This window comes from Geotrypetes seraphini, chromosome 16 (assembly GCF_902459505.1).
Source record: "Geotrypetes seraphini chromosome 16, aGeoSer1.1, whole genome shotgun sequence".
Classification (NCBI taxonomy): Eukaryota; Metazoa; Chordata; class Amphibia; order Gymnophiona; family Dermophiidae; genus Geotrypetes; species Geotrypetes seraphini.
Window position 1 is genome coordinate 26082791 of NC_047099.1, and position 26223 is coordinate 26109013.

General features: G+C 46.3%; 2 protein-coding genes across 4 annotated transcripts in view; one reads left to right on the plus strand and one right to left on the minus strand.

The window, feature by feature from the left end:
* Positions 1-1070: 1070 nt before the first annotated feature.
* Positions 1071-9959, minus strand: LOC117350275 (protein S100-A13-like). Of its 2 annotated transcripts, none has more exons than XM_033924488.1 (3): positions 9767-9959; positions 5440-5614; positions 1071-1467 (listed from the first exon to the last, which is right to left on the minus strand). In XM_033924488.1, exons 2-3 carry the CDS (start codon positions 5587-5589, stop codon positions 1330-1332), a joined length of 288 nt encoding a protein of 95 aa, XP_033780379.1. In that variant the 5' UTR covers positions 5590-5614; positions 9767-9959; the 3' UTR covers positions 1071-1329. The 2 variants fall into 2 exon arrangements, with proteins under 2 accessions (XP_033780379.1, XP_033780378.1); XM_033924487.1 differs by lacking the exon at positions 9767-9959 and adding an exon at positions 5710-5864.
* A 5189-nt stretch (positions 9960-15148) lies between these two features.
* Positions 15149-26223, plus strand: part of CHTOP (chromatin target of PRMT1) — a 60774-nt gene continuing 49699 nt past the window's right edge. Inside the window, exons 1-4 of one of the 2 annotated variants that reach the window (XM_033925527.1) lie at positions 15149-15305; positions 20217-20297; positions 21558-21711; positions 22139-22325. In XM_033925527.1, the coding sequence (XP_033781418.1) occupies positions 20233-20297; positions 21558-21711; positions 22139-22325 (406 nt within the window). In that variant the 5' untranslated portion in view covers positions 15149-15305; positions 20217-20232. The remainder of the gene's footprint in view (positions 15306-20216; positions 20298-21557; positions 21712-22138; positions 22326-26223) is intronic. The other variant, XM_033925528.1, reaches the window with a different exon arrangement.

The window sequence follows — 26223 nt, forward strand, 5'->3', positions numbered from 1 at the left end:
TGGTATGAAAAGAGTCAGTTAATGAGTCTTTCCTGAGTACAGCCTTTGACTGACGGGAAGGTAAAAAAATGATTGGGAATGTGTGGAGCGGCTTGGAGACGAGAACAAGAACTGAGCAGTTAGGTAGTTAGGTGGTAGGCCATGTAGGGGCTGGGTAAAACTAGGACTTTGCAGACCCCATGGACCTCGCAGATCTTAACCTGCACTCCTTTAAAAATCTGCTTACCTCGGGGGTGAGTGGGATCTGCGAGGTCTGCGGGAGCTAAAACGAGGACCTCTGCGGACCCAGGCGTGCGGTTAAGATCTGTGAGGTCTGCAGCCAGCAAAGGTAAAAGTTAAAAAGAGGATCTCGCGGACCCCACAAAACTAAAAGCACATGGCCTTAAAACAGAAAGTGGCCTTGGCCTGGGGTCTGCATGGATCCTCATTTTTTTTATTCCTGTGGACCTCATGGATCCTACTGCAGGACGTAAGATGACAGTGGCAGCAAGGGTAGATGGAGCCTCCCACCCTCTATCTGGCCTCCCCCTCTTCCCAACCCCCCTCAGGGATGCACAAAAGAGACCCCCCCCCCCTCCCTTTCTACTCGCTAATTACCGACAGCTCTGGAGCTGCCGGTAACTGTTGTGCATGTGTTGGACCCCCTGCCATCAGGGCTGCAGGTTTTATAAATGCTATTGTGCCTATGTTGTGTATGCACCACACACGCACAATGATAATTAAAGAGTGGAAATGGGGTCTCTCAGGGGTCAGAGCAGTGCCCGAGGAGCCTCAGTTCTAGGATATGCAAAGGAGACTTTTGAAGAATCCCAGAACAGGAATTTGAAGTTAGAATGATCAGATACTCTAACTGCTGAAAAAAGACTCTCATATTATATACCACAAAATTCAAGTGCCTGACGTGTCTGCTTCCCCAACTCACTCTCCCTTTCAAACCTCTCCTCCACCGCGTGTTCCCAGTCGGACTGGAATTGGAGGGCTTTTCTGATGGTTAGGACTATTCTTATGACCTGAGGAAGGGGGTTTAACTCCCAAAACCTAGTGAAGAAATGGATGAAATTAGTCCCAAAAATGTTTTGCCTTATTCATCTTTATTTCTGTGCACCAGTAAAGCAGAAAATGCGACAGACTTCTTGACAATGTAAAAAGCTTTTTATGAGTAGTAAGAGCAGAGCAAAAGTTAAAATGCATTTTCTGTGGTGGATGATGTAAATAGCTGTGATCTCAGGTTTCTAGCATCGCAGAAGAGCTCAGTTGTCCTTGGAAAGTTCCCACCCAGCGTCCCTACCATCTCGCCTGTGGGACCTTGCCATAGGCTCTCTCTCGTTCTCATTTTTTCTTGCCCCAGGTCTCTCTCTTGATACCTTTGCCCATCTCACCGATCAGCGTCCAGTATTCTGAGAACTTTATCTCCTGGTCATGGTTGACATCCAGGGCTTTCAGCTTCTCATCCAAAGGGCCAGCATCCTGAGATGAATAAAGGGGAGGTGGGAGGAGAAAGAAGAACATTATTTTCTAGATAGGGTTTGAGCCCACCGGGACAGATAGGAAAATATGATAAAGTGCCTGAATGTAAACCACTTAGGACAGAGGTGGTATATAAATAATACTCTCTGTGGTCAGAAAATGAAAGTTTCTTATTCCTCAATATAAAACATTACGAATCATACTACGAGCTCTATAGGAAAGATTTTGAATATATGGATTCCAAATTTTCAAGAAATACCTAGTTCTTCTAGGAAATTTACGAACCTCCCAGACCGCAAATAAAATTAACTTATGGAATTGGTTCCTCCAATGCCAAAAACTAGGAGGATCTTTCTGTAACCAATATTGTAGAATACACTTATGACCAATCACGTATGCCTTCTGAAATAAAATATTTCTTTCTAATCCAAACCCCCCACAAGCAGCAGCTTTACCAAATATTACCCCCTTACAGATTCCACTAATTGAATATCCCATAAAGCACCTAAAAATAATAAGATGGAAGATGGCAGACCAAAATGATTTAATAAGAGGACATTACCACAATGCATGAGATAAAATATTTGGGTCTTTTTCACATTTGATACAAATAGGAGAATTTAGTAGACCTGCATGAAAGCCCTCTTTCTTAAAATATCTTAATACACTCGCTTGTAATTTCTAAAATTGATTATTGCAACTCTCTTTACAAAGGAATATTGCAAAAGGAAATCAGAAGGCTTCAATTAATTCAAAATACTTCCATCAAAATCATCACCAACTCTAAGAAATATGATCCCGTCACCCCATTGGCTTCCCATCCCTCATAGAATTACTTTCATAATTGCTTTACTCGCTTTTAAAAGACATAAATCCAGAGAACCAGCTTTCATCGACAAATTACTCATCCCCCATGCTCCCTCTAGAGTTCTCCCTCTAGAATCCTCCCAAAATTTACTCTTTGTCCCCTCGCTTAAGACATTCTGCACCCGCCGATTATTTCATTATCAATTGTGGGCTCCTTTTATCAAGCTGCGCTAGCGGGGTTAACGCGCGTGACTTTTCAACACGCGTTAACCCCCGCGCTGGCTAAAAACTACCGCCTGCTCAAGAGGAGGCTAGCGTGGCCGGCGGTTTAGCATGCGATATTACGTGCGTTAAACTGCTAGCACGGCTTGATAAAAGGAGCCCTATGTTTATTTATCCCGATGATTTTATTATTTAATTAAATTAAAATATATACAGTTTTTATGTTTATTCAAAATTTTTATTTATTGCTATGTATGTTGCTTGCCATGTTTTTATTTATTTTATTATATAATTTTGTATGTTGTAGACCCCTGAGGCAGGCTAAGAGCCGAAACACTGACAGTGTCGGGTCTTTTCCATTTGGAATAAAGAAATATATGTCCCAGCTCTTCAAGCATCAACATTGTATCTAGCGCATTCAATGGGGGAGGGTGGAGTTGGGGAATCATTTTATAAGATATGTTATAATATGTTCTATAACGTGTGTATATATCTATTCGGTTGAAAATGTGATGAAGGGTGGGTGGGTGAGTGGGGGTTATTACAATACTAGATTTTATGTGTTAGATATTATAGTGCTATATTGGAATTACTTGTATAATGTATTTTTGTGCACTTGTTGTTCAAGTTGAAAATGAATAAAGATTAAAAAAAAAACAAAAAACACAAACATTGTAGCAGCACAAGAAGGAGGGGAGCGGCTCAAGCACCGAATGTGTTTGGCTGTCAGGGCTTCAGGCAAAGAAACCCAATAATAAAAAACCCTGAGGAAGCCGCGGTCCACAGCGAAACGGGACCCGTCGGTCATTGTTACAATGCAGTTTGGGCCAGCACAAGCTATCAAGCGAATGGTGAGATAAGTAACATTATGCTCATAAAATCAGTACTTTGATTACAGCACTGTGCCTAAGAAAATTTCAGCAACATGACTGTGGCACTATCTGACACCCAATAAGTGTTGGTTCTAAATGAAAAAATAAAAAAAAAGTTTTATAAAGTTTAATATTAAAAAAGTAGTTTTGATTCTGAAAAGCTTGAAAATAAATAAGATAAATTAAGAAGCTACAGAATAGTAGTTAGGAAAATTAAGGTTTCGTCAATGCAAGATAACTATCACCACTGAAATTAGGGGTGAAAGCCTACATGATCCCCTTTTTGTGGTGTTCTGAGACACTTTCCTTCATTTAGGGCTCCTTTTACAAAAGCGCACTAAACTGCTGGATGCCCTAGTTGCTACCGCCTCCTCTTGAGCAGGCAGTAGTTTTTGGCCAGCGCGGGGGTTAGCGCGTGATGAAAAGTCGCACGCGTTAACCCCGCTAGCGCGGCTTTGTAAAAGGAACCCTTAGTGATAGACATCTCCGCAATCTCGGCAGGAACATGGATAAATTCTCTTATCTCCTCCTCCTCCCTTCACGAGGGGCTTGTAGATAAGCCCTTTCTCTTTCCTTCATGGACTGCAGCTCTGATCTTACCCACCCATCACCCACCTTTATTTTCTTGAGGGCAGAGGTGCCAGCTCTGTGCTTACAATGGGGAAGCTGACACCCCCCCCCCCCCCAGTTCTGGCCAAACTCCATCACTGTGTCCAACACCCTAAATCAGTGTTTTTCAACCTTTTTACACCTATGGACCGGCAGAAATAAAAGAATTATTCTGTGGACCGGCAGTTGAAGAACATGGGGCTAAATCGTGGGCCAGACCCCGCCCATCTCTACCCAATCTCCACCCCAGACCCCGCCCCCATAATAGTACTAATTGCACCTTGCACGTCCCGTGCCTCATCTGGAAGCCTTCCCTCTGACGTTGCAACGTCAGAGAGAAGGCTTCCGGTTCAGGCGCAGGATGCCCGTAGGAGCCACTGCCCGTGGCTTTGTGCACTAAATCAGTGAGGAAGAGGGAGCTGGCTCAAAGATAACGCCGCATCGATCGCACCGTGGACCGGTGGTTGAAGAACTCTGATGCACGTGCTGGCCTTGTGGACCGGCAGGAAATTTCTGTGGAACGGCACTGGTCCATGGACCGGAGGTTGAAGAACACTGCCCTAAATTACTCTGAGAAGTACCTCTTCACAAGGAGTTGTCAGGGGCTCTGATCCCACCCTAAAGATCATAAAGTACCATTAATTAATTGAATAAAAAGTAAACAATCCTGCAAAATCCCGCGTCCTCCCATGGGTAGAATACAGCAGACAAATATGGTACCATTTTTAAAAGATAAATTTAAGATAAGTTTTTCAATAATTGCCATGTTTTTAGCACTTTAGACTGTTTTTCATTTTGTTAAACATTCCCCCCCCCCCTACCCGGCCGCGGCGGTAACAGCTCCGATTCCCATAGGAATTGTATGAGCGCCAGAGCTGTTACCGCCACGGCCGGCGCTAAAAACTACGTTACAGTTTTGTAAAAAGGGGGGGGGGTGAAATAATAATAATAATAATTTTATTCTTATATACCGCCATGCCCATCGAGTTCTAGGCGGTTCACAACAATCACATTAGGATCCGCATTGACATGCCGATTTACAAACAATGTATTGGATTTACAACATCTTCAGCCGAACAAGACTGAAGAAGCGGAAGTGGGAAGGAGAGAAGGAGGAAAGCGGTCAATAGAGGGGGGGGGGATTGAATAATTTGAAATTTTAATAAGGGTTGTTTTGGGGGTTTTTTCAGCCTGTGACATTACTGACCCTATGATCTGGAGATTCAAGATTTATTTCTCCTTAGGGTTCTGAGGCTTTTCCCCTCTTATTCAAATTAATTATAGTGTCACTTTGTGATATTTTGGTTGGAATATTAGGGGGGGGGGAATAGTAGATTTTTTAAATTTCACTGTTCCTATTTTGCTGTGAGTATAAGCTCTGATTGTCCTTATTTCCATCCCTCCCTTCCCTTCATGAGTCGGTTCACAAGAAAAGCACTTCTCCCACTCCCCTTTCCCTTACCTTCATAAGGTTGGGCAGCTGCTCCTTCACCAGCTTTGTGAACTCAGCCTTCGACAGGGTGTTTGCTTTCCCTTCTTTCTCTGCATAATCAAAGAAGATGCAGACTATGTTTTTGATTGAATTCTCCAGTTCTGTCGCACCAGTGGCCATCCTACAGTTCTTAGAAGTTGAAATCCTAAAGGGAAAAGAAGCACATGCTAATATTTCCTTCCTGCCCAGTGTTGAATGCTGAGATTACAACACTCAAAACTCAGAGCAGAAAACAAGTACCTGGAGAGAGAGAATGACACGGGGGCAAATTTTTCCCCGTTCCCGCAGGAGCTCAGGTTCCCGTTCTGTCCCCGCCCATTCCTGCAAGCTCTGTCCTCATCTGCACAAGCCTCATGCTTTAAAATCATATGTAGCCACATTCTAGAGCTGAGATTGTGATGTCATAATACCTCATTCCACCAATGCCTAAGCTCTTCCAGTTTTGTACTTGCAGCATACGGGGATCTGAGGCTTTTCCTCCTGTATCATTGAGGTTTATAAAATATAGAAGAGCATAGCTAACATATACTTGGATCCAACATAAGATTTTGCGAATTACTAATCAAACAAGAAAGGTATTTTTTTGTTGGATTAAGTGACTTGCCCAAGGTCACAAGGAGCAGCATGGGATTTGAACCCACAACGTCAGGGTGCTGAAGCTGTAGCTCTAACCACTGTGCCACACACTCCTCACAAATAGCTAAAATTTGTACTTGGGCATTAATATGGAGGATTATTGCTCCTAACACCACCAAAAAAAGGTGGAGAAAAAGACCTCAGCTCAACTTCATGGGTCTAAAAAAAAACAAAAAAACCTGCACTTATTTCTATTACCTAAATGTAATAAATGACTGCTTCTTGGAGCAACTGGTCCAGGAACTGGCAAGAGTGGGGAGTTATTTTAGATCTAGCACTTAGTGGAAGGCAGGGCATAGTACAAAAGATAACGGCATTGGGTCCGCTGGGAAATGGTGACCATAACTTCATCAAATCTGAGCTAACGTCTGGGGTGAAGCCACTTGTTTTGCAGGTATTGCCTGATGCAGGGTAATACCTGCAAAACAGGTGGCCCCTTTGAAATTTTTCAATAGAAGAGATTTTGCAATTGAAGATGAGAGTTTGACGTTTACTGAGAGTTGCGACATAGTTTGCAGAGAATCTTGAGCCCACGCTGAAGACAGCTGCATGGTTTTCCCCTTGAAAGTTTTTCTGCTGACGTCGGGTGTGGTGGGGTTGCACTGTGCTGGTCTTGGAACCTTCAGAGAGACGCGAGGCTAGCTCTTTGCTTGTGTTTTTCTCCTGCGATGAATGAAGTAAAGGGGGGGGGGGGGGGGAGTTGTGTGCTGTCTTAACTGAGAATGGTTTCAAGTTTCCAGCGCAACAATTACAACACTCTATGGATCCGTGGAATCATTTGCAGCTTGGATTGTTCGTTCTATGCTTGTTGAGTCTCTGAAGCTGCTTTGAGAAATTTCTCAGTGTATAAATGGTTCCTGCAGCAGAGACAGGCACTGGTATTGCAACATTAGTGTTTTCACGCTATATCTGTTAATTGATGTGTATAAAGAGTGTGAACCCCTTTTTTTTTTATATTCTACAAGTAAAATTCTACTCACCATATCTCAAAAAAGGTATAGCGGAATTAAAAAGGATTCAAAGGAGAGTGACCAGAATGATAAAGGGGTTAGAACTAGAGGTCTGCACGGGAACGGGGACCCCCCTCTAGCCAACGGGACTCCCACGGGGATGGAAGGCTTTGGAAGCAGGGTTCGTCCATATAATATAATGGACACGTCAGCCTTAGTAAAAGAGGGGGGTTTATAAGTTAATTACCTGAACAGAAAACAAAAAAAGGGTTCCACCAAAGAGATTCCACAAGGAAAACAGCAGCGCAAACACAAAAGAAACTGCTTTTTATGGGGATGGGCAGGGATGGAGGTAATTCCTTGCGGGGATGGGTGGAGATGGAGAGGATCCTGGCGGGATCGGGTGAGGACGGAGAGGATCCTGACAGGGACAGGTGGGGACGGAGAGGATCCTGGCGGGATCGGGTGAGGACGGAGAGGATCCTGACAGGGACAGGTGGGGACGGAGAGGATCCTGGCGGGATCGGGTGATGACGGAGAGGATTCTGACAGGGACAGGTGGGGACGGAGAGGATCCTGGCGGGATCGGGTGAGGACGGAGAGGATCCTGACAGGGACAGGTGAGGACGGAGAGTGGTTAACGTAGATGGGTTTAAAAAAAGGTTTGGACAAGTTCCTGGAGGGAACGTCCATAGTCAAGACAGACTCAAGGAAATCTGCTATTTAAACTAAACTAAACTAAACCTTAGGTTTGTATACTGCACCATCTCCACAAGCGTAGAGCTCAGCACGGTTTACAGAGTTAGGAAGAAAGGAACTCCAATGAAGGGTTATAGGAAAGGAACAAGAAGAAAGAGAGGGACAAGGGTCTCAGAGAGCAGGAGGTGTTAGATTTTTGAAAAGAGCCAAGTTTTCAGATGTTTGCTGAAGAATTGGAGGGAGTTTGAATTTCTGAGCGGGGATGTGAGGTTGTTCCAGGGTTCTGTGGTTCTAAAGGGGAGGGATGTTCCTAGTTTTCCTGCGCGGGATATACCTTTTGTAGAGGGGAATAGTTTCAGTTTTTGGGAAGATCTGGTGGAGTTAGGGTTAGAGGAGTTCCAAAGGAGTGGAATAACGGGAGGAAGGATGCCGTGTAGAATCTTGAAGGGGAAGGGAGGGGGGGGGTCAGTAGTATGGAGTCTTGCTACTTTGGGGATCCAGCTGGGTATTTGTGACCTGGATGGGGTACTGTTGGAGGCAGAATGCTGTGCTCAGAGCTTTGGTATGACCAAGTATAGCTGTACTAATATTCCTAACCCCACGCCAAGCCTCTGGTCATTTTTGGCCACATTGACTGTGTGTAAACTGAAGATCAGAACAGTGGCTGTGTGTTTCCCTCACTAGAAACTGCCAAGAATAAGAAAACCTCAGTCGTGCTCAGCTGAAGGAGTCTCCAAGGGGAGAAAGGGAACAGTAGGGTTGGGGGGAGTCTGGACAAGGGGAGGTAACAGCACCATTTGGGGAAAGTCTGGATAGGGTGTGGGGAGGGGTAGTAGCAGCATTTTGGGAATAACAGTAGGGTTGGGCAGTCTGGAGAGGGGGCATAATAGCAGCATTTGAGGAGCAGTAGCAGGGTTGGGGGTCTGGAGTGCGGGAAAGGAGATAATATGAACATGTGGGGAGTAACAGCAGGGTTGAGGGAGTCTGGATGGGGGGGTGGGGAGAAGTTATAATAGCAGTTTGGAATTAACAGTAAGGTTGCAGAGAGTCTGAACAGAGGGAGGTTAATAGCATCATTTGGGGAGTAACAGTAGGATTGGGGAAGGTCTGGATAGGGGGTGGGGAGAGGTAATAACATTTTGGGAATAACAGTAGGGCTGAGGAGAGTCTGAAGAGGGGGCAGAATAGTTTATTTATTTATTCGATATACCGCTTTAATTACCAAAGTGGTTTACATTATACAAAATTTTAAATATAAGTAAAAAGGAGGAAATGACAATACAAATTACAAGATATTACTGCCGAGACATGCTACAACAGGGAAATGGCTGGGATACATTTCATAAAAAGAAAAAGTAGGGGGAATGGCAAGTACGAAAGGGAGGAGTAGCAGGGTTGGGGGTCTGCAGTGCGGGAACATTTGGGGGTCTAAAGATTCCCCTAGGTGTAAATTTCCTGCTTAGTTTGGTAGGGGGAGGGGAGGGGAGTCATTGTTTCCCATCTTCCTCCCCTCCCCCTTTCAAACATAGTTATGGGGTTAATCCCCTTAGAAGGTTGCAAGAATGGAGAGGGTGAAAGTTACCCAGTGTGATGAAAACTGAGGGGGGGGATGTGGAAGACTTGGAGGTGCGAGATTGCTCCAACAAGAGACAGGCAGGCAGGGAGGGAAGGAAGGACTAGCCTAGGACTGTCCCAGAGAAGACACTTTAGATTAGGATGGAGAGTAGAGATTAGAAAGACATACAGGGAGGGAGGAGAGGTCTGGGACTGTAGACAATTAGATTGGAATAAGAGTTAGGATCAGAGAGAAGGGAAGTCTGGGACTGCCCTAATGCAGACAGGCAGGTCAGGACGCTACAGTTTAGAGTGACAGACAGGGAAGAAAGAGACTTCTCCAGCAGGAGACAGGCAGGTTTGGATGGTACAAGACAGAGAGGGAGGGGAGATCTGGGACTGTTCAGCAAGAGATAGAGGTCAGGATTAGCATAAAGCAAGTGATGGGTGTCTCTTACCTATGATCTCTTTGGCAGGGAGTGCAGCAGTGGGTGTAGTGCAGCTCTCCTCCTCCTTTATACCTCCCAGGCTCTCAAACTCTTACGGGACGGGACGGTGGAAAGTTTGAGTCGCTGCAGCTGGTCCCAGCAGCAACCCAATCAGGAGAGAGATGCATCGTCTGATCCGCTCCCAGCATCTGCCAACAGGTCCTGAGTGATGCTGAAGGCACAACCCAAAACTGAGCAGTCACTGTCCCGAGCTTGACTCGAGCAAACTGGGATGCGGAAGCTCAGTCTGTGTTCATCCTCAGAGTGCGGAGCCGAGGGAAAGGGGCAGGAAGTATTTGAAAGACTTGAGAGCCTGGACTAGAAAACATCAAGAAAATGGAAACTCGGGGTTTAGCTTGGCTTCTTCGGAGCCAAAAATAACTTCTCTCTACCCCCCCCCCCACACACACACACACAAGATTTGCCACTGAATGCTTCATACTACAGTAAAACCTTGGATTGCATGTAACTTGGTTTGCAAGTGTTTTGCAAGACAAACAAAACATTTGATTAAATTTTAACTTGATATACAAGCAATGAATGTCTTGCAATACAAGTACATATAGTATATACACACATCACAACTGAGCCAATGGTTCTTCTCTCTCTCTCTGACACTGCAGGAGTATAGTGACTGTTCTAAACAAACGAGGTCTTGCAATACAAGTACATACAGTATTTTGTATTAAAGGTTTTGGGTTGTGGAACAAATCGTCTGAGTTTCCATTATTTCTTATGGGCAAATTTGCTTTGATATACGAGTGTTTTGGATTACAAGCATGTTTTCGGAACGAATTATGGTCGCAAACCAAGGTTTTAATGTATTAATTATCTTGTTTGTCTTGGGCATTTAATAGGTTATGAGCTGACATGAGCGATCTGGACTTCAGATACCAGGTGTGCCAGGCTCCTTAAGAAACCTGAAGGGATTGCAATAGGACAGAGGGTTACACATTGCATGAGGAGTAAAGATGTGCACAGGGTAGTGGTTGTCTTTTGACTGCTAGTTCATCTGCTTTGCTATAATTACAACGTGTCCTTGGAGAGTAGTTTAGACTGTGGCAGACAGAGAAAAAGACTGCTCCAGCACGAAAAAGGTAGACTTGGGTGTCCTGGGCCCCACGTCTCCTTGTCAGCACAAGTCTCTCTCTGTGAGCTCATTTGCAAAGGACTAGAAACATGCACTTGACTGCCCTCCCCACACACACACACCTGATCCTTGCCACAACTTCTCCTGTTTTCAGATGTGCTACATCCTGGCCAGTCAGGGCAGAGCACAGAAACCATTATCTCTTTCTCTCTCTGAGAGATCCCACGTGCCTATCCCAGGCCCTCTTGAATTCAGACACAGTCTCTGTCTCCACCACTTCTTCTGGGAGACTGTTCCATGCATCTACCACCCTTTCTGTAAAATAGTATTTCCTTTGATTACTCCGGAGCCTATCACCTCTTAACTTCATCCTATGCCCTCTCATTGCAGACTTTCCTTTCAAATGAAAGAGACTCAACTCCTGCGCATTTATATTATGTAGGTATTTAAACGACTCTATCATATCTCCCCTCTCCCGCCTTTCCTCCAAAGTATACATGTTGAGATCTTTAAATCTGTCCCCATACGCCTTATCACGAAGACTACACACCATTTTAGTAGCCTTCTTCTGGACCGATTCCATCCTTTTTATATCTTTTTGAAGGTGCGGCCTCCAGAATTGTACACAGTATTCTAAATGAGGTCTTACCAGAGTCTTATACAGAGGCATCAATACCTCCTTTGTCCTACTGGCCATACCTCTCCCTATGCAACCTAGCATCCTTCTAGCTTTCGCCGTCACCTTTTCAACCTGTTTGGCCACCTTAAGATCATCACATACAATCACACCCAAGTCCCGCTCTTCTGTTGTGCACATAAGTTCTTCACCCCCTAAACTGTACCTATGGTAATAATAAACCTATGGTTTAGATATTTGTGAGGAGTGTGTGGCACAGTGGTTAGAGCTACAGCTTGAGCACCCTGAGGTTGTGGGTTCAAATGCCATGCTGGTTCTTGTGGGGGACTGAGAATATTTGAATCCAGGAATGTGCCGAGCCAGAAATGCACCTCGTGTGACATGTCCCTTTGAGCTCTTATCTTGTCCAATGAGTCAAAGCCAAGTAGGGAAAGCAATGAATAGGACTTGATATCAGAGCCACTGCCTCCCTTGCACACCATGCGGCCACACTGCATATAGCTCGCTACAGCCTTGCTTGAATCCATTCTCTCATTAGGATTCCCTCATCTATTATCAGTCTCTCTCAAATTAATGGTGTCTTTTCTTGTATTTACATCTCCTTGTTATTGCATAAGGAAAGGTTGTTGAAAAGTTTTGATAATATGGAGTCTTGAGGTATTCGACACTGGGAAAAGATGATTAGAAAAATAAAATCACCAGACAACAAAAGTAAGGAATATGATTTTATTTTCAATTTAGTGATTGAAATGTGTCAGTTTTGAGAATTGATACTTGCTGTCTATATTTTGCACTGTTCAGGAAGAAATCTATTTCTCTGGTGTTGTGCTGCATGTAGAGTCTGGCATCTTAGGGTTTTCTTTGTATATATTAGTACTTTTACTCCCCCCCCCTTTTTTTACACAGCCGCTTTAGGCTTTTTTATCGCCAGAGGCAGCGGTATTAGCTCCGATGCTCATATAATTCCTATGCATTAAAAGATACATAAGCAATACTCTTCCTCTTTTCAACGTCTGCACTGTGTACCACAACAACCCGATCTCACTTAAGGTCCTGTTTGTTAAGAACTCAATATAAAAATAAAGATGGGTTTCTAAATGTATCCCCTATTTTCAATCACAGGGGAGCTTGTTTTCTGTGGAAAAAATCATCTTAATGTAGGATAAATCTTAGAGGTGTGCTATAAATTTCACCACTTGGCTAGATTTATATAAGAGCCTATTATAATGCTGGTGCTGACAATTGGTGCTAAGGCCATGACTTATCTATTTAGAACCATATGGAAGGGGTGTGGGGGTAGGAGAATTGATCCATGTGGTTACAGTAGGATGCTGGGACCAGTCAGGGTTCAGAGAAGAGTGACAAAAATGATAAAAGATATGGAAAACCTTTCATACGCAGACAGGCTAGAAAGGCTGGGGCTCTTCACCCTGGAGAAGAGGAGACTCAGAGGAGACATGATAGAGACTTACAAGATCATGAAGGGCATAGAGAAGGTGGAAAGGGACAGATTCTTCAGCCTATTGGGAAATACAAGAACAAGGGGGCACTCAGAGAAATTGAAAGGGGACAGGTTTAGAACCAATGCTAGGAAGTTTTTCTTCACTCAGAGAGTGGTGGACACCTGGAATGCGCTTCCGGAGGATGTGATAGGACAGAGTACATTAAGGGGTTTCAAGGAGGGATTGGACAAGTTCCTGAAGGATACGGGGATTGAGAAGTATAGAAAGAGGTAGAGATAGGATTCTGAAAGGGTATAGATAGAAGAAAAATGGGGATTGAAAGGTTTTAGACAAAGGATCACTTACAGGTCATGACCAGATGGGCCGCCGCGGGAGCAGACTGCTGGGCGAAATGGACCCCTGGTCTGACCCAGCGGAGGCACTTCTTATGTTCTTATGAGTTTAGTGTATGTGGGTCAAGATGGTACTGGAACTAGTCTGGGGGAGAGATTTGATATATCGCCTTTCTGTGGTTAGAATCAAAGCAGTTTACATATTCTAGATTACTGTATTTTGTACCTGGGGCAGTGGAGGATTAGGCAACTTGCCCAAAGTCACAAGGAGCTGCAGTGGAAACTGAACCCAGTTTCCCCGATTCTTATTAGGTAACAACTTAAGAGTGGGGGTTATTTATTTATTTATTTAAAAACTTAATATACCGCCTGGAGTCACAGCGATTTCCAAATAAACATACATAAAGCAAAAACAAAGTCAATACAAATCATTCTTCAAAATAATGTCAACACATATGAAAATCCAGTTTACAAATTCTTCAATGACATATTTGAGAAGATGATACAAAAATGCCCAAACAACATTAGGAAAGACAGATACAAAATATGTGTGTACAGTCTACCATCACTATCTTATAGAATAAAGTTTAATATTTTATGTATTTCCCATAAGGCACATTATGAACAGCAGCCATTGTATCAAATTTATATCCTGCGCCATACAAAGTTCTGGGTGGGTTACATAAAACACACAATAATTAAACAATAAAAATATAATTAAACATATCTTTCTAAAAAAAAAATTCACATTTACTAATTAAAATAAAGAAAAGTACTTCGGGGTCTTTCAGAAGCTAACCACCAGATCATGTACCCATACTGCAGTTATGCATAAACTGCACTATTATAAAATTCTTCAAACAGCACCATCTTAATTACATTACATTAGTGATTTCTATTCCGCCAATACCTTGCGGTTCAAGGCGGATTACAAAAGAAGTTATCTGGCCATTTCCAGAGGAATTGAAGAGTAGAGAGATTTGCTACAGAGAATTGGGAAGAGTCTTAATCTCGTTCTTAAACTGAGAAAAAGATGTAATGCGACAGTAGGTTGTTCCAGAGCATGGGACTCCTTACTCAGAACATAGAATTCCTATGTACATTCAGTGTTATCACATGAAAGGAAGCAATGTCAAACAAGTCTGGCGGCCTCTTTTACAAAGCCATGCTAGCGGCTGTGCCGCGCTGCGCTAATGGCCCCAAAGGCCATAGAGATTTAGGGCTCAATGCTGGCGTTAGCGTCTAGCGCCCGCTATTCCGCGCGTTAATGCCCTAACGCAGCTTAATAAAAGGAGCCCTTAAAGGGCTTCGGGGCTGTTGTAAAAGAGGCCATTAGAGACTGATATAGTCGCAAGCTTGAGGCAAGATCAGTTTATAAAGTGCTTTAAAAACTAAACAGTCTTACATAGGTAGGGTGGGATTGGGATATATGATATTTGCTAATTGATTTATTATTAATGGATGGGGAGGGATTCTTTTATACTTTAATGATTATAAGTAAGAATGTCAAGTGATTTGTAAAAAATGTTTTTGATTATTATACACTTGTTGTAAGATATGAAAATGAATAAAGATTTAAAAAAAAAAAAAATAGATGTTGGCTATTCCAACCAAAACTCTGCAGATGTCAGAGATGTTGGCAGCTGCCTAGGGGGAGGGGCTGGGGCCATGTGTCCCCTTTATTGTCTTCACAAATATGATAACCCTAAATTTGGGGGAGTATGAGTTGAGGGGTGTGAGTTCAGTGTGTGTGAAGTGAGGGGTGTGTGGGCTGGGGAGGGGTCTGGGCCTTAGGGAGGTTGGGGGGGGGGGAAGCCGGTGGCGCGACAGAGCGGAAATGACGTAAGGCACGCCGCACGGCCTGGCCGACTCCATTTTGGCGGTGCAAAGCGAGCGGCGCCGCCATTTTGTGTGGGCCGTGAAGCGAGGGAGGTTGCAGCACCGAAGACCCGCGTACTCCTCCCGCCTCGCAGAGCTCCAGCCTGCGGTGAGTAGGGGAGGATGGGAGAGAGAGAGAGAAAGTCTGGCAAAGGCCACCTGGTTTCCCCGCTCTCTCCACGTGCCCTTGGGCCGCCGCTAGAGGCCCTTCAAGAGAGCTCGGGATCTCCACAGGCTGAGTCTAGTCGCCCCCCCCCCCCCCTAGCGTGCCTTACGGGCCTGCTTGCCATGAAGCGGGCCGGGCCGTGTCCTCCCTTCCATAGCGAGCAAGTGCCTCCGACCGTGACATCTCGCTGCCGTAGAAACGCGATGGCGGCTGAGCGCCAAATGGCCCAGCCGGGTCCGCCTCTCTCCCTAGCCCGATAGGCTGTTTCGCAGATCCTGATCTCGCTCCTGAATATCTCCTCTTTCGTCCTATGCTCTGACAACCCCCCCCCCTTCCCCATTTTGGTAACCATTTTCTGGACCAGCAGGGTCTCCGATGTAGCCAGTACTCTGAATGAGGTCTGGCCGGACTCTTATGCTGATGCATCGTCACCTCCTTTTTCTTACTGGCCACTCCTCTCCATATGGACCTCAACACCCTTCTGGTTTTGACAGTTGCATGTTCTACCTGTTTGTGTCAGATGATCTTAACGTGTCCCACTTTTCTTTTCTACACATAAGTACTTCACCCCTCCCCCCCACCTAATACTATACCTTCCCTTGGATTTTTGCAGCCCATTCTTAAAGCTTTCCCAAATCCCTTCTCATGTTAGCTCAGTGTGTGGTCAGGGATCTCAAAGGGATCTTGAGGGCCGCAATCCAGTCGGGTTTTCAGGATTTCCCCAATGAATATGCATTGAAAGCAGTGCGTGCACATAGATCTCATGCATATTCATAGGGGAAATCCTGAAAACCCAACTGGATTGCGGCCCTCAAGGAGGGACTTTGAGACCCCTGGACTGTGTGTGGAGTGAGGGGGTGGGGTCTGGGCCGTAGGGAGGATGGGGGGGGGGGGAAGCCGGTGGCACGACAGAGCGGAAATGATGTAAGGCATGCCGCCCTGATACAGAGTTTAGTATCATCTACAAAAAGATGTTTTTCCAGCAATATTGTTCACAAAGATGTTAAAGAGGACAGATCCCTGTGGTACACCACTGATAACATCCTTTTCTTCAAAGCAAACTCCCTTTACCACTACCATCTGTCTCCTTCCACTTAACCAGTTTCTAACCCAGTTACTTACTTTAGGGCCCATACCAAGGGCATTCAGTTTATTTATCAGCTGCCTATGTGGAACCATGTCGGAGGCTTTGCTAAAATCAGATACACCACATCTGGCGCCCCTCTCTGTCAAAGAAATCAGTTGGATTTGTCTGACAAGACTTGCCTCTAGTCTATACAATTCAGTTTCCCAGATCTAGACCATGCTTACTTTTGAATTTGTGTGCTCAGTAATGACCTCGATAGTTCTTGATTTTGGCTTTTTAGAATTTGACTGTGGATCGTCAGCTAGGTCTGGCTTAGGTCTGGCTTCAAATCTCCCGCCTAGAACTGGTTGTCTGAACCTATGAGGAATGCCTGTCAACTGCTACCCATAGTTTGCTCACCTAAAGGATGTAAAGGGGATAGAACTTGATATACCACTTTTATGTGTGATTTACACAATCAAAACAGTTTACTGTACATATTTTAGACAGGTACTTATTTTGTACCTGGGGATTTTGATAGGTCGCACCACCTCCAATGATACAACTTCCTTCTTCCTTGGAGGTGGGACAGCCTAGCAGAAGGCCCCGAGGCTGCTGGGGGGAATTGACTCGCTAAAGCTACGGCAGCAGTCAGGCAAATTATAATAAGGAGAGAACAATGCTGCTGCTAGTCCGGGCTAGTGTTACAGGGAGGGGGTTTGAAAAATCAACTGTTTTTTCGGGGGAGGGGGGAAGGGGGTCTTTTTTACTTTCTTTGGCCAGAAACACAAAACTTCAGGTTGTGTCAAGTCAGGCCGGGGAATCCCCAAGCCGATGAGAGCCTGTTAATCGGGAGGGGGGAGTGGTACCGATGGACCTGGGAGATAAGAGGGAGGGGTGTTGATAGGAGAGGAGGGAGTGGTGCTGCTAGACCTGGGAGGTGAGTGGGTAAAGTACTGCTTCTAGTCGGAGGGGAGGGGAAGGGAGAGGAGCCCTGCTAGTCGGAGAGGAGAGGTGCTGCTGGCCCTGGGGGTGGAAAGGAGAGGTGCTGCAGCTCGTCAGTGGGGGAAACGGAAGTAGAGAGGAGGGGAGGGAGAGGTGCTGTTGGAGCTGAGTGATGGAGGGAGGTGAGAGGGAGAGGTGCTGCTGGATTGGGAACAGAGGAGAGTGCTGCTGGACTTTAAAATGGAAGAGGGAAAGCTGCAGCAGGACTGAGGGGAGAGCAGTGGAGAGGGGAAGGGGGAAGAGAAATGCTGCTGAAGCACCCAATTGGGGAGGGAGAAGGAAGACCAGGAAGGGAGAGGAGAGGAAAGAGAGATGCCAAGACCATGGGAGGAAGGGAAAGGAAAGGCAATACTAGACCATGGAGGGAGAGATGTCGGGGCATTGGGGGGGGGAAGGGACAGATGCCAGGCCAGGGAAATGGAAGGGGAGGACACAGATGGATGGTTAGCACGGAGAAAGGAGGAGTCCCTAGCAAGCGAGTTATCAGAAGACAACCAGAGCATGGGACCAACATGATTTGAATAATGACCAGACAGCAAAAGGTAGAAAAAATCATTTTATTTTCTGTTTTGTGATTACAACATGTCAGATTTGAAATGTGTATCCTGCTAGGGTTGGTGTTAGACCACGAACGTGAGCTAGGATTTAACAGAGAGGAAAGGTCTTTTTTTGTTTGTTTATTTTGTTTACACCACAGCCCCAGTGTGGGTAGGAATGGGCAAAGGGGGTGAAGAGTCTATAAAAGGGGTGAAGAAGCTATAAAATAAACCCACCAGGATGTTTGAAAAAAAATCAAAACACCCAATTGGGCAGGAAAATCAATTCGAAAATTTGATTCAATAGACTGAATCGAATTGAAAGTTTTTTTCCTGAATCGGGCAGGACTAGTTCTACTTGGGATCTCAATCTAATTCTCTCCATGTTTATTCATCTTCCCTTTTAGCCTCTCAGTGCCTATTCATTGAAGGACCTTACTCTTAAGGCGATTTTTTTGGTGGTCATTATTTCCGCAAAACGCATTTTGGAACTGCAGGCCTTTTCATGTAGGCCTCCCTTTCTGGAGTTCTCTAAGGAGCGGATGGTGCTGTGTTCGGTTCTCTCCTTTCTTCTCGCCATTTCATGTTAACTAGTCTGTGGTCCTCCCGTTCTTGGGTAGTCCAGTGGGCTCGTTGGACAGAGGCAATTGCACAAGATGGATATCCGTAGGGTCCTTCACTCATATGTTCAGCGGACCCAGGAGTTTTGTAAGTCGGACCGTCTTTTTGTCCTGTTAGCGAGTCCTCGCAAGAGGGATGGTGCTTCCAAGGCTCCCATTGCGCGCTGGATCAAGGAGGCTATCGCTTCAGCGTATCTTCTCCAAAAGAAGCCTGTTCCAGAATTTCCCAAAACTCATTCCACTTGGGGTCAAGCAGCTTCTTGGGCTGAATTTTCTCTTGTACCTCCGGTGGATATCTGTAAAGCTGTGGTTTGGTCTTCTCTACATCCTTTGTTCGACACTACCGTGTGGATGTTCAAGCTCGTCGGGACGCAGCATTCGGTGAGCGTATTCTTGTGATAGCCCTTCGGGGGTTTTGGTACATCCCATCTATTTCTGTGCCAGTCTAGAGGGGCGCTAAAGGAGAAATTAGGTCCATACCTGCTAATTTTCTTTGTTTTAGTTCCTCCAGACTGGCATAGTCCCCGCCCTGTGATTTTGTTTAATGTTTTTGCAAAGAGTACGGGGTTTTTTTCTGCGGATTTTTTTTGTTGTGTTTGCTCGTTGGAGTTTGAAGAGCAGTGGCATTTAGTTCGGCTAAAAAGTTCTTGTTCTAATTGGTATTCAACAGTGTTCCCTGGTCCAATTTTGGACGCTTCTGTTGTCTTCGCCAATTGATTGTGGAGTTGTTCGTGCTTGTTCAGCCTACTTGCTTTCTGCTTTGGCTATTCGTAAAGACTGATTTGTAAGAGGGACTGCACAGCCCACTTGTACTGTAGCCAAAAGTTAGTGTCTCAGTCTCCACCTGCTGGCAGAGGAGCATAAACACATCTGTTTCTGTGCCAGTCTGGAGGTACTAAAAGAAAAAATTAGCAGGTAAGGACCTAATTTCTCCTTATTGAAAGCTTATATACTGTTACTAATGACTGGGGAGTCAATTCAGAGCAGTTTACATGAGCTTCTATAATGATATTACAATACAGAGTTAGTGTTTCTGTGAAGCTTTTCCATACATGTATGAAAACAATGTGGTATGAGGCAAAAATCATTGGTGGAAATATTACAATTGCAGTCACTGCAAGAGTCTGTAAGTTTATAAAGAGCTCTTTTGACGTGCTATTTATTTATTGTGATTTATTAACTTTTTTCACAAAGAGATTCACCTAAAGTGGTTTACAATACATTGACTAGTAATTCTTAGGTATTTTCCCTGTCTGTCCCAGCAGGCTCACAATCTAATTGTACCTGAAGCAATGGCAGGTTTGTGACTTGGCCAGAGTCACAAGGAGCAGGTTGGGATCAAACTCACAACCAGGGGCTCTAACCACTTGATCACACTCTCCTCCTCCTCCTCTTAAAGACAGCTGACTTAGTTTTCCAAGTATGTGGGATTGACAGCTACACAGTCACTTATCACATAAGTTGGGTACCTGTTTTTCTAAAGAGAGCAGTAACTCCCATGAGGCTGTGTTCTTAGGAAAGATGGGGCTAATATTGCCATGCAGACATGCTTTAGGGGTCCTTTAAGAAATATGCATATTTTGTTTTATGCAGCAGCCTTACTGAGTGTACCTTTTATGCTTTACAGATACCAGGACTTGAAGATGGCAGCCCAGTCCACATCCAAAGTTGTGCTAAAAAGCACCACCAAGATGTCTCTCAACGAGCGGTGAGGAAGCCAGCAGCAACTTCAGCTCATAAATAAGAAATATATCATGCCCTGCATTGTCCTAAGTAATGCAAGCAGGTGGCTTGTCCGTACCCTTCAGACACAGCTGAGGAGGTGCATGTGTTTAACGGGGCATGTAGATCAAAGGATTCGGTAATGGTTAATATGGAGATATTTGAAACATTAATGTGCTGGGACGTGCCTTGAAAGCCTCACACCTCCCTTCTTCTTCCACATGTTTTACATTTTCTGAGTTGCCACTGCAGTGTGGTAGCATGTTACCAGATCTGCAGGAGGCTTGTTGGCGTGTCCGAGACAGACACACGCAACGTGTGGTCTAGTCTGTAAGAGGCATGCCACAGGCCATCACACCAGCCCAAAGGCCCTCTGAGCATGCTCTAGGGCCTTGTAAGCGGCCAGTGCCATGCTTCATTGTTGCTTCTCTTGCTGTTCTATCTTCGTCTCCCAGCTCTTTCTACTGTAGAAGGCTTCATAGTCCCTTTTTTCTCACTCTTCCTTCACACCGCCCTTGTAACTCCTGGATCTTGCAGTCCTGTGTTAATCACTTCATAGGGGTAAAGATGTGGTGATGGAAAGCTTTGAAGCCCTGCTTCTGGTTTTCTGTTTTTTGTTTGAAATGCCAGTATAGATTGGATGGCTGAATTAATACTTGTGTGTACCATAAGTTCCAGTGACAGAGCATGATTAGATGATAGGTGCAGGATATATTCATCAAATTCTCCCTTTACTGTGCGCCAGGCAACATGTAAGAGGCACCAGAGCAGGTGGTAAGAAATAGGCCTATCGTGGGCTGTATTTCAAGGTTCTGGTCAGCGGCACTTAGGAAGTGTTTGACATGCTTTAAGAACCACCTCTACATTCGCATTTCCTCCAGTTTCTCAAGGTACTGCTGCTTGGTGCTTGGGAAAAGGAGATTTTGTTATGGTTTTGGGCTTTTGAACTTATTTCACTTCCTAACCTTTTGTCTTCCATTTCTGTTTCTTTTCATGAGAGATGCCCTGACAGCAATAACTTGTCATCTTGCAGTATCCTCAGTGCAATGCTTACTCATTCTAAAGTCTTTGTTCTTGCTTATGTGTGGAAAATGGGGAACACGTGGCCCACATCTGACATGATTTGAAATATTCCTTTTTACGTGACCTTGGTGGCATCTGGCGCTCCAGTCATGAGCCATACGATGTCAGTTAATGTTTCTGGTGAAACTTTTCATTTAAACATCCATTTTATTCGACCTTGAAGCTTTACTAATATGCTGAAGAACAAACAGCCGATGCCGGTGAATATTCGGGCTACCATGCAGCAGCAGCAGCAGCTAGCCAGTGCCAGAAACAGAAGACTGGCCCAGCAGATGGAGAACAGACCTTCTGTCCAGGCAGCGCTGAAGCTGAAGCAGGTGAGAGCAAGAGTAGCTATTCCCAGTGGGCTTCTGAGCCTTTCTTTGTGTCAGCAGGGGGTGGAGGAGGGGAATCTTCACAGACTGCATTTCTCAGAATAAAAGGGTAAATCTCCATGTGAGAAATGTCTTATTTTCTGTTACATTGCTCCACCTTCACAGTGGTGTAGTGGAGCATGAAATAAAAACCGCCCATTAGGGTATATGAAGCACTCTCAAGGTTGCTGAGCGCTGAGTGGGATATGTACCTTCTAATGCAGGATTTGTTGCTGTGGTTCTGGGAAAGAGCAGGAAGGTATCTTAAGATGGTGTGGAGACCAAGCCCACGTTTATTCCCAAAGTGCACCAAAAGTTCAGTTTGACCTTTAACTTATTTCTCACCTCAAGAATTGTGCCTTCTGCGCCCCTAATGTTTACTTTCTTCCAGAAGAGCTTGAAACAGCGCCTGGGTAAGAGTAATATCCAGGCACGATTAGGGCGGCCTGTGGGAGTTCTGCCCCGTGGAGCCATGGGAGGAAGAGGTGTGCTGCTGGGCCCCAGAGGCTCGTCGAGGGGAGGTGTACGTGGTGGCCGTGGAGGAAGAGGACTGCCCAGAGGAGGCATGCTGCTCAGAGGTTAGTGATGAAGTAGAGTAGCTGCTTTATTGCCAATCACTGCTGGCTCTGTGTGTATCTAAGGAAGAAGTTACTTGTAGGAAAAATAGATGTAAAGGTAGGAGAGAGTTACTGAAACTGTATCAGTTTCAGTTTCATATTTATTTGACTTTTGTACAATCCTACTCAATTCCTGGACAAGTGGGTTATGCATTCCATGTCGTGAGGCTGCTTCTAGGAAGCCTCGTTTACATAATTTTTCTGACCCTCACCTCTTACCTCAGGACTGTTCTCTGGTCTCCAGTTGCTTTCCTACAAATGAGACAATAGGAGCTATTTTTTTCTGCTTGGGTTTATTTCTGCGTTTTCTTCCTTGAAACGTTCATGCTGCGGAGGATCCTCTTGAGGGACAGCTCTGGCTGCAGGAAATTGTGGACTCTGGGTTTCAAGAGTTTGCTTCCAAGGGGTAACTGCTCTTCAATGCACCCTTTGGACAGCCTGCTACTTCAGTTTTGGTGCTCAGGGACTGTTCCTTTAGGAGCCAGACTCACTCCAGGTTCGTCCGATAGTGGGTTGGAGCGTAGGCTACGAGCCTCTGTGGAGGCATGTCCAGAATAGGGACCAACTACTTCCCTTCCCCCATTTGGCGTGTGCAGGATCTGGTGGGGGTGAAGGTCTCTGGCTGAGCTGTAGGCCTGAGATGCAGTCAAAAAAACTGGCAGTTCCATCTGGTCTTTGAGTCAGCTTTCAGGGAGATCTCTGCCTCGGCTTCTTTCTGCAGCTCCCAGCAACACAGCATGGCATAGTGAGTAATAGGCTGCCTGTACAGATCGATGGTGGGGGTAAGGTTCTGAACTTAAGGTTTTGAGGTTATTTGGGGCTCAGTGCCAGGTTCCCCCACCTCAAATATTCCAAAATTACATTTTATCCCAGGACAAACAGGCAGGTATTCTCACTAGTGGATGGCATCATCCAACAGAGCCCCAATGCGGACATCTCACAAGCATACTTGCTTGTAGAAATTTTTAGAAGTTTCCAGTTGCCCACACCGTGCATGTGCGAGTGCCTTCACGCCCGATAAACCGGGCGCGTCTCCTCTGTTCTTTCTCTTCCACGGAGCTGAGAAGTCAGTCTTCGACTCTCTGCGCAAAGTCCCTTCACTTGTGCCTTCTGTGCCCGCGGTTTTGAGTTTTACTTTGCTCATTATCGTTGGCTCACGTTGCGTTTTCTTGTTTTTTGTTTTTTTTTAATTTCTTTCAATCGTTCAACCGGGCAGGTCGCGTGGCCGCGGCCCCGCAGCTTCAATCTTGCGGCGGAGCTCTTTTGGCCTATGTCCCGGCCTGTTACCGGTTTTAAAAAGTGTGTCAAGTGCCAGCGCGCGATTTCGTTGACGGACCCTCATCGACGCTGTCTTCAGTATCTAGGGCCTCAACATCTTCCGAAATCGTGCCGGCCTTGCTGCACACTTACAGCACGTGCTTTTAAGCGTCGCTGCATTTTGTGGGAGTCGCTGTTCAGCATGGAGGCGTCGCTGGAGTTGCCCGCGTCGCAGAGCGCCACGCCTTCGACTTCCACTTCAGCTTCTTCGGCCTTGAGTCTGCTCAAGCCTGCCTCGTTCATGCCGGCTTCAACTCCGATGCCTGCTGCGGTGCCTTCCGCCGTCTCCTCAGGTCAGGTAACGCAACCTCCCATTCCTCCAGTGTTGCTCAAGGTGCCCAAGGCTTCTAAGCCCAAGCCCCCGGGCAGCCGAGTTAGTGATGTCCGTGCTGGAGGTCCCATTGCGGATGCGGATCCCTCTTTGCCGGTTTCGTTCCATGCCATTATGGAGAAGCGATTTGTCGAGCTCTTTACTAAGATTGGGCCAACGCTCCTCTCCCAAATCCAGCCTGGGGACGCGGAAGCCTCCCGCGAGGTCGAGCCGCCTCCGGTGCCTCCTCAACGCACACTCTAGCTGCTGGGAGCAGAGTCTCGGCGAGTGTCTGGTCTGGCTTCGGGGCATGCCTCGCAAGGAGCAGAGTCTTTGCCCATGCCACCTTTGGAACCGATACCCTCGATGTATGGCGCACCTACCTTGCCTGGAACGGCTCCTGCCTCCTCGATGCCGAGCCTCGAGCCTTGGGGAGTGCCTCGCGGGGCCTCGTCTCAGCCTACGCTGCTTCGATCCACAGCTTCCAGCCCCATCTACTCGATGGCTGCCTCGTCTGGGCTTCGCTCGCCTCAACGCTCGAGGCCTGCTTCTCGACACAGTTCTGGTCGTCGCTCAAGACATTCATCGAGGCATTCTTCGAGGCATGCCTCGCCTCGTCGTAAGCAGCCTTTTCGGGAGTTTTCACCGGATTACTCGCCTCCTCCTCCTATGCCGGAACTCGAGGACATTGTGGGTTCGTTCTCTCCCTGCCGGTCCTCGGCCTCGGTGGACCAGGCGGCCTCGTCTTCTTTGAGTCCATCTCGAGGCCCGGCCCTGGCTGACCAGTTGTCCTTCTCCTCCTTCCTGAGGCAGATGGCAGTGAATCTGGATATCACTATGGATTTGGGTTCCAAGTTTTCTAAAGAGTATTTGGAGACGATGCATCTTCCTAACCTCCTGCTGAGTCTCTCCGTCTGCCTCTCCATAAGCTTCTGGACCAGACTTTCATGAGATGCTTCGAGACTCCGTACTCCATCCCCGCGGTCCCAGGTAAGTTGGATGCCAGGTACCGCACGGTGCACCATAAGGGCTTCGACGGGGCGCAGCTCTCTCACCAGTCCCTCTTGGTTGAATCCTCCTTGAAGCGGTCTCATCCCTCCCAGGTCTATGCCTCCACTCCTGACCGGGAGGGCAAAACCATAGACAGATTTGGCAGGTGCATCTACCAGAACTCGATGATGGCTTCTCGAGTCCTGAATTACAGTTTTCATTTTGCGACCTACTTTGAGTTTTTTCTCTCCATTCTTCAGAAGTTTTTGCCCTATCTGGACTCTCAGGCTCGCTTCGAGTACTCGGAGGTCCTGGCGTCGTTGTCCCAACTCTGCCTGCAGATGATGCAATCGTCTTACAACGCCTTTGAACTCTCGGCCAGAGCTGCTGCTTGTTCGGTGGCCATGAGACGCCTGGCGTGGCTCCGGGCCATTGATATGGACCCGAATCTCCAGGACAGGCTGGCGAACGTTCCCTGTGCGGGAGCTGACCTTTTCGACGAGTCCATCGAGGCGGCGACGGAGAAGCTGTCCAAACATGAAAAGTCTTTTCAATCTATTCTCCGCCAGAAGCCCAAGCCTGCTATTACTCGTCCGTCTCGCCCGCCTATGATCTATCAGAGGCGCTATCCGCCGAAGCAGGCACCCACCATCCGTCCGCCTGTGAAGAGGCAGCACCAGCAGAAGCCCTAACAAAAGCCTCAACCTTCTGCTGTCCCCAAGGCTCCCCAGCCTTTTTGACTGTCTCGTAGGGAGCATAACTTCCATCGTTCTGCCCTCCCCGTTTTTTCCCATCGGAGGTCGTCTCCATCACTTTTACCATCAATGGACAACTATTACCACCGACCTCTGGGTCCTTTCCATCGTAAGAGAGGGATACTCTCTTCAGTTCCATCAAGTTCCTCCGGAACATCCTTCCAACTTAACCCAGACCGCCCTTCTTCTTCAGGAAGCTCAGGCTTTGCTCCGGCTTCGTGCCGTCGAGCCGGTCCCTGTGGACCAACAGAACAAGGGTTTTTATTCCCGGTACTTCCTTGTTCCGAAGAAGACAGGCGACCTGCGTCCTAATTTGGACCTCAGGGTGCTCAACAAGCTTCTGGTCAGGGAGAAGTTTCACATGTTGACCCTGGCTTCTCTCTATCCCCTCCTCGAGCAGAACGACTGGTTATGCTCTCTGGATCTCAAGGAGGCCTACACTCATATTCCCATCCATCCGGCCTCCCGTTAATACCTCAGATTTCGG

Coding starts and splice junctions, on each gene's coding strand:
- LOC117350275 (XM_033924487.1), bottom strand. CDS start 5,849: ATGTGGCTACATATGATTTTAAAGCATGAGGCTTGTGCAGATGAGGAC. Junction 5,615..5,709: donor GTGTCATTCTCTCTCTCCAG/GTACTTGTTTTC, acceptor TTTTCCCTTTAG/GATTTCAACTTCTAAGAACT. Junction 1,468..5,439: donor AGCTGCCCAACCTTATGAAG/GTAAGGGAAAGG, acceptor TATTCATCTCAG/GATGCTGGCCCTTTGGATGA.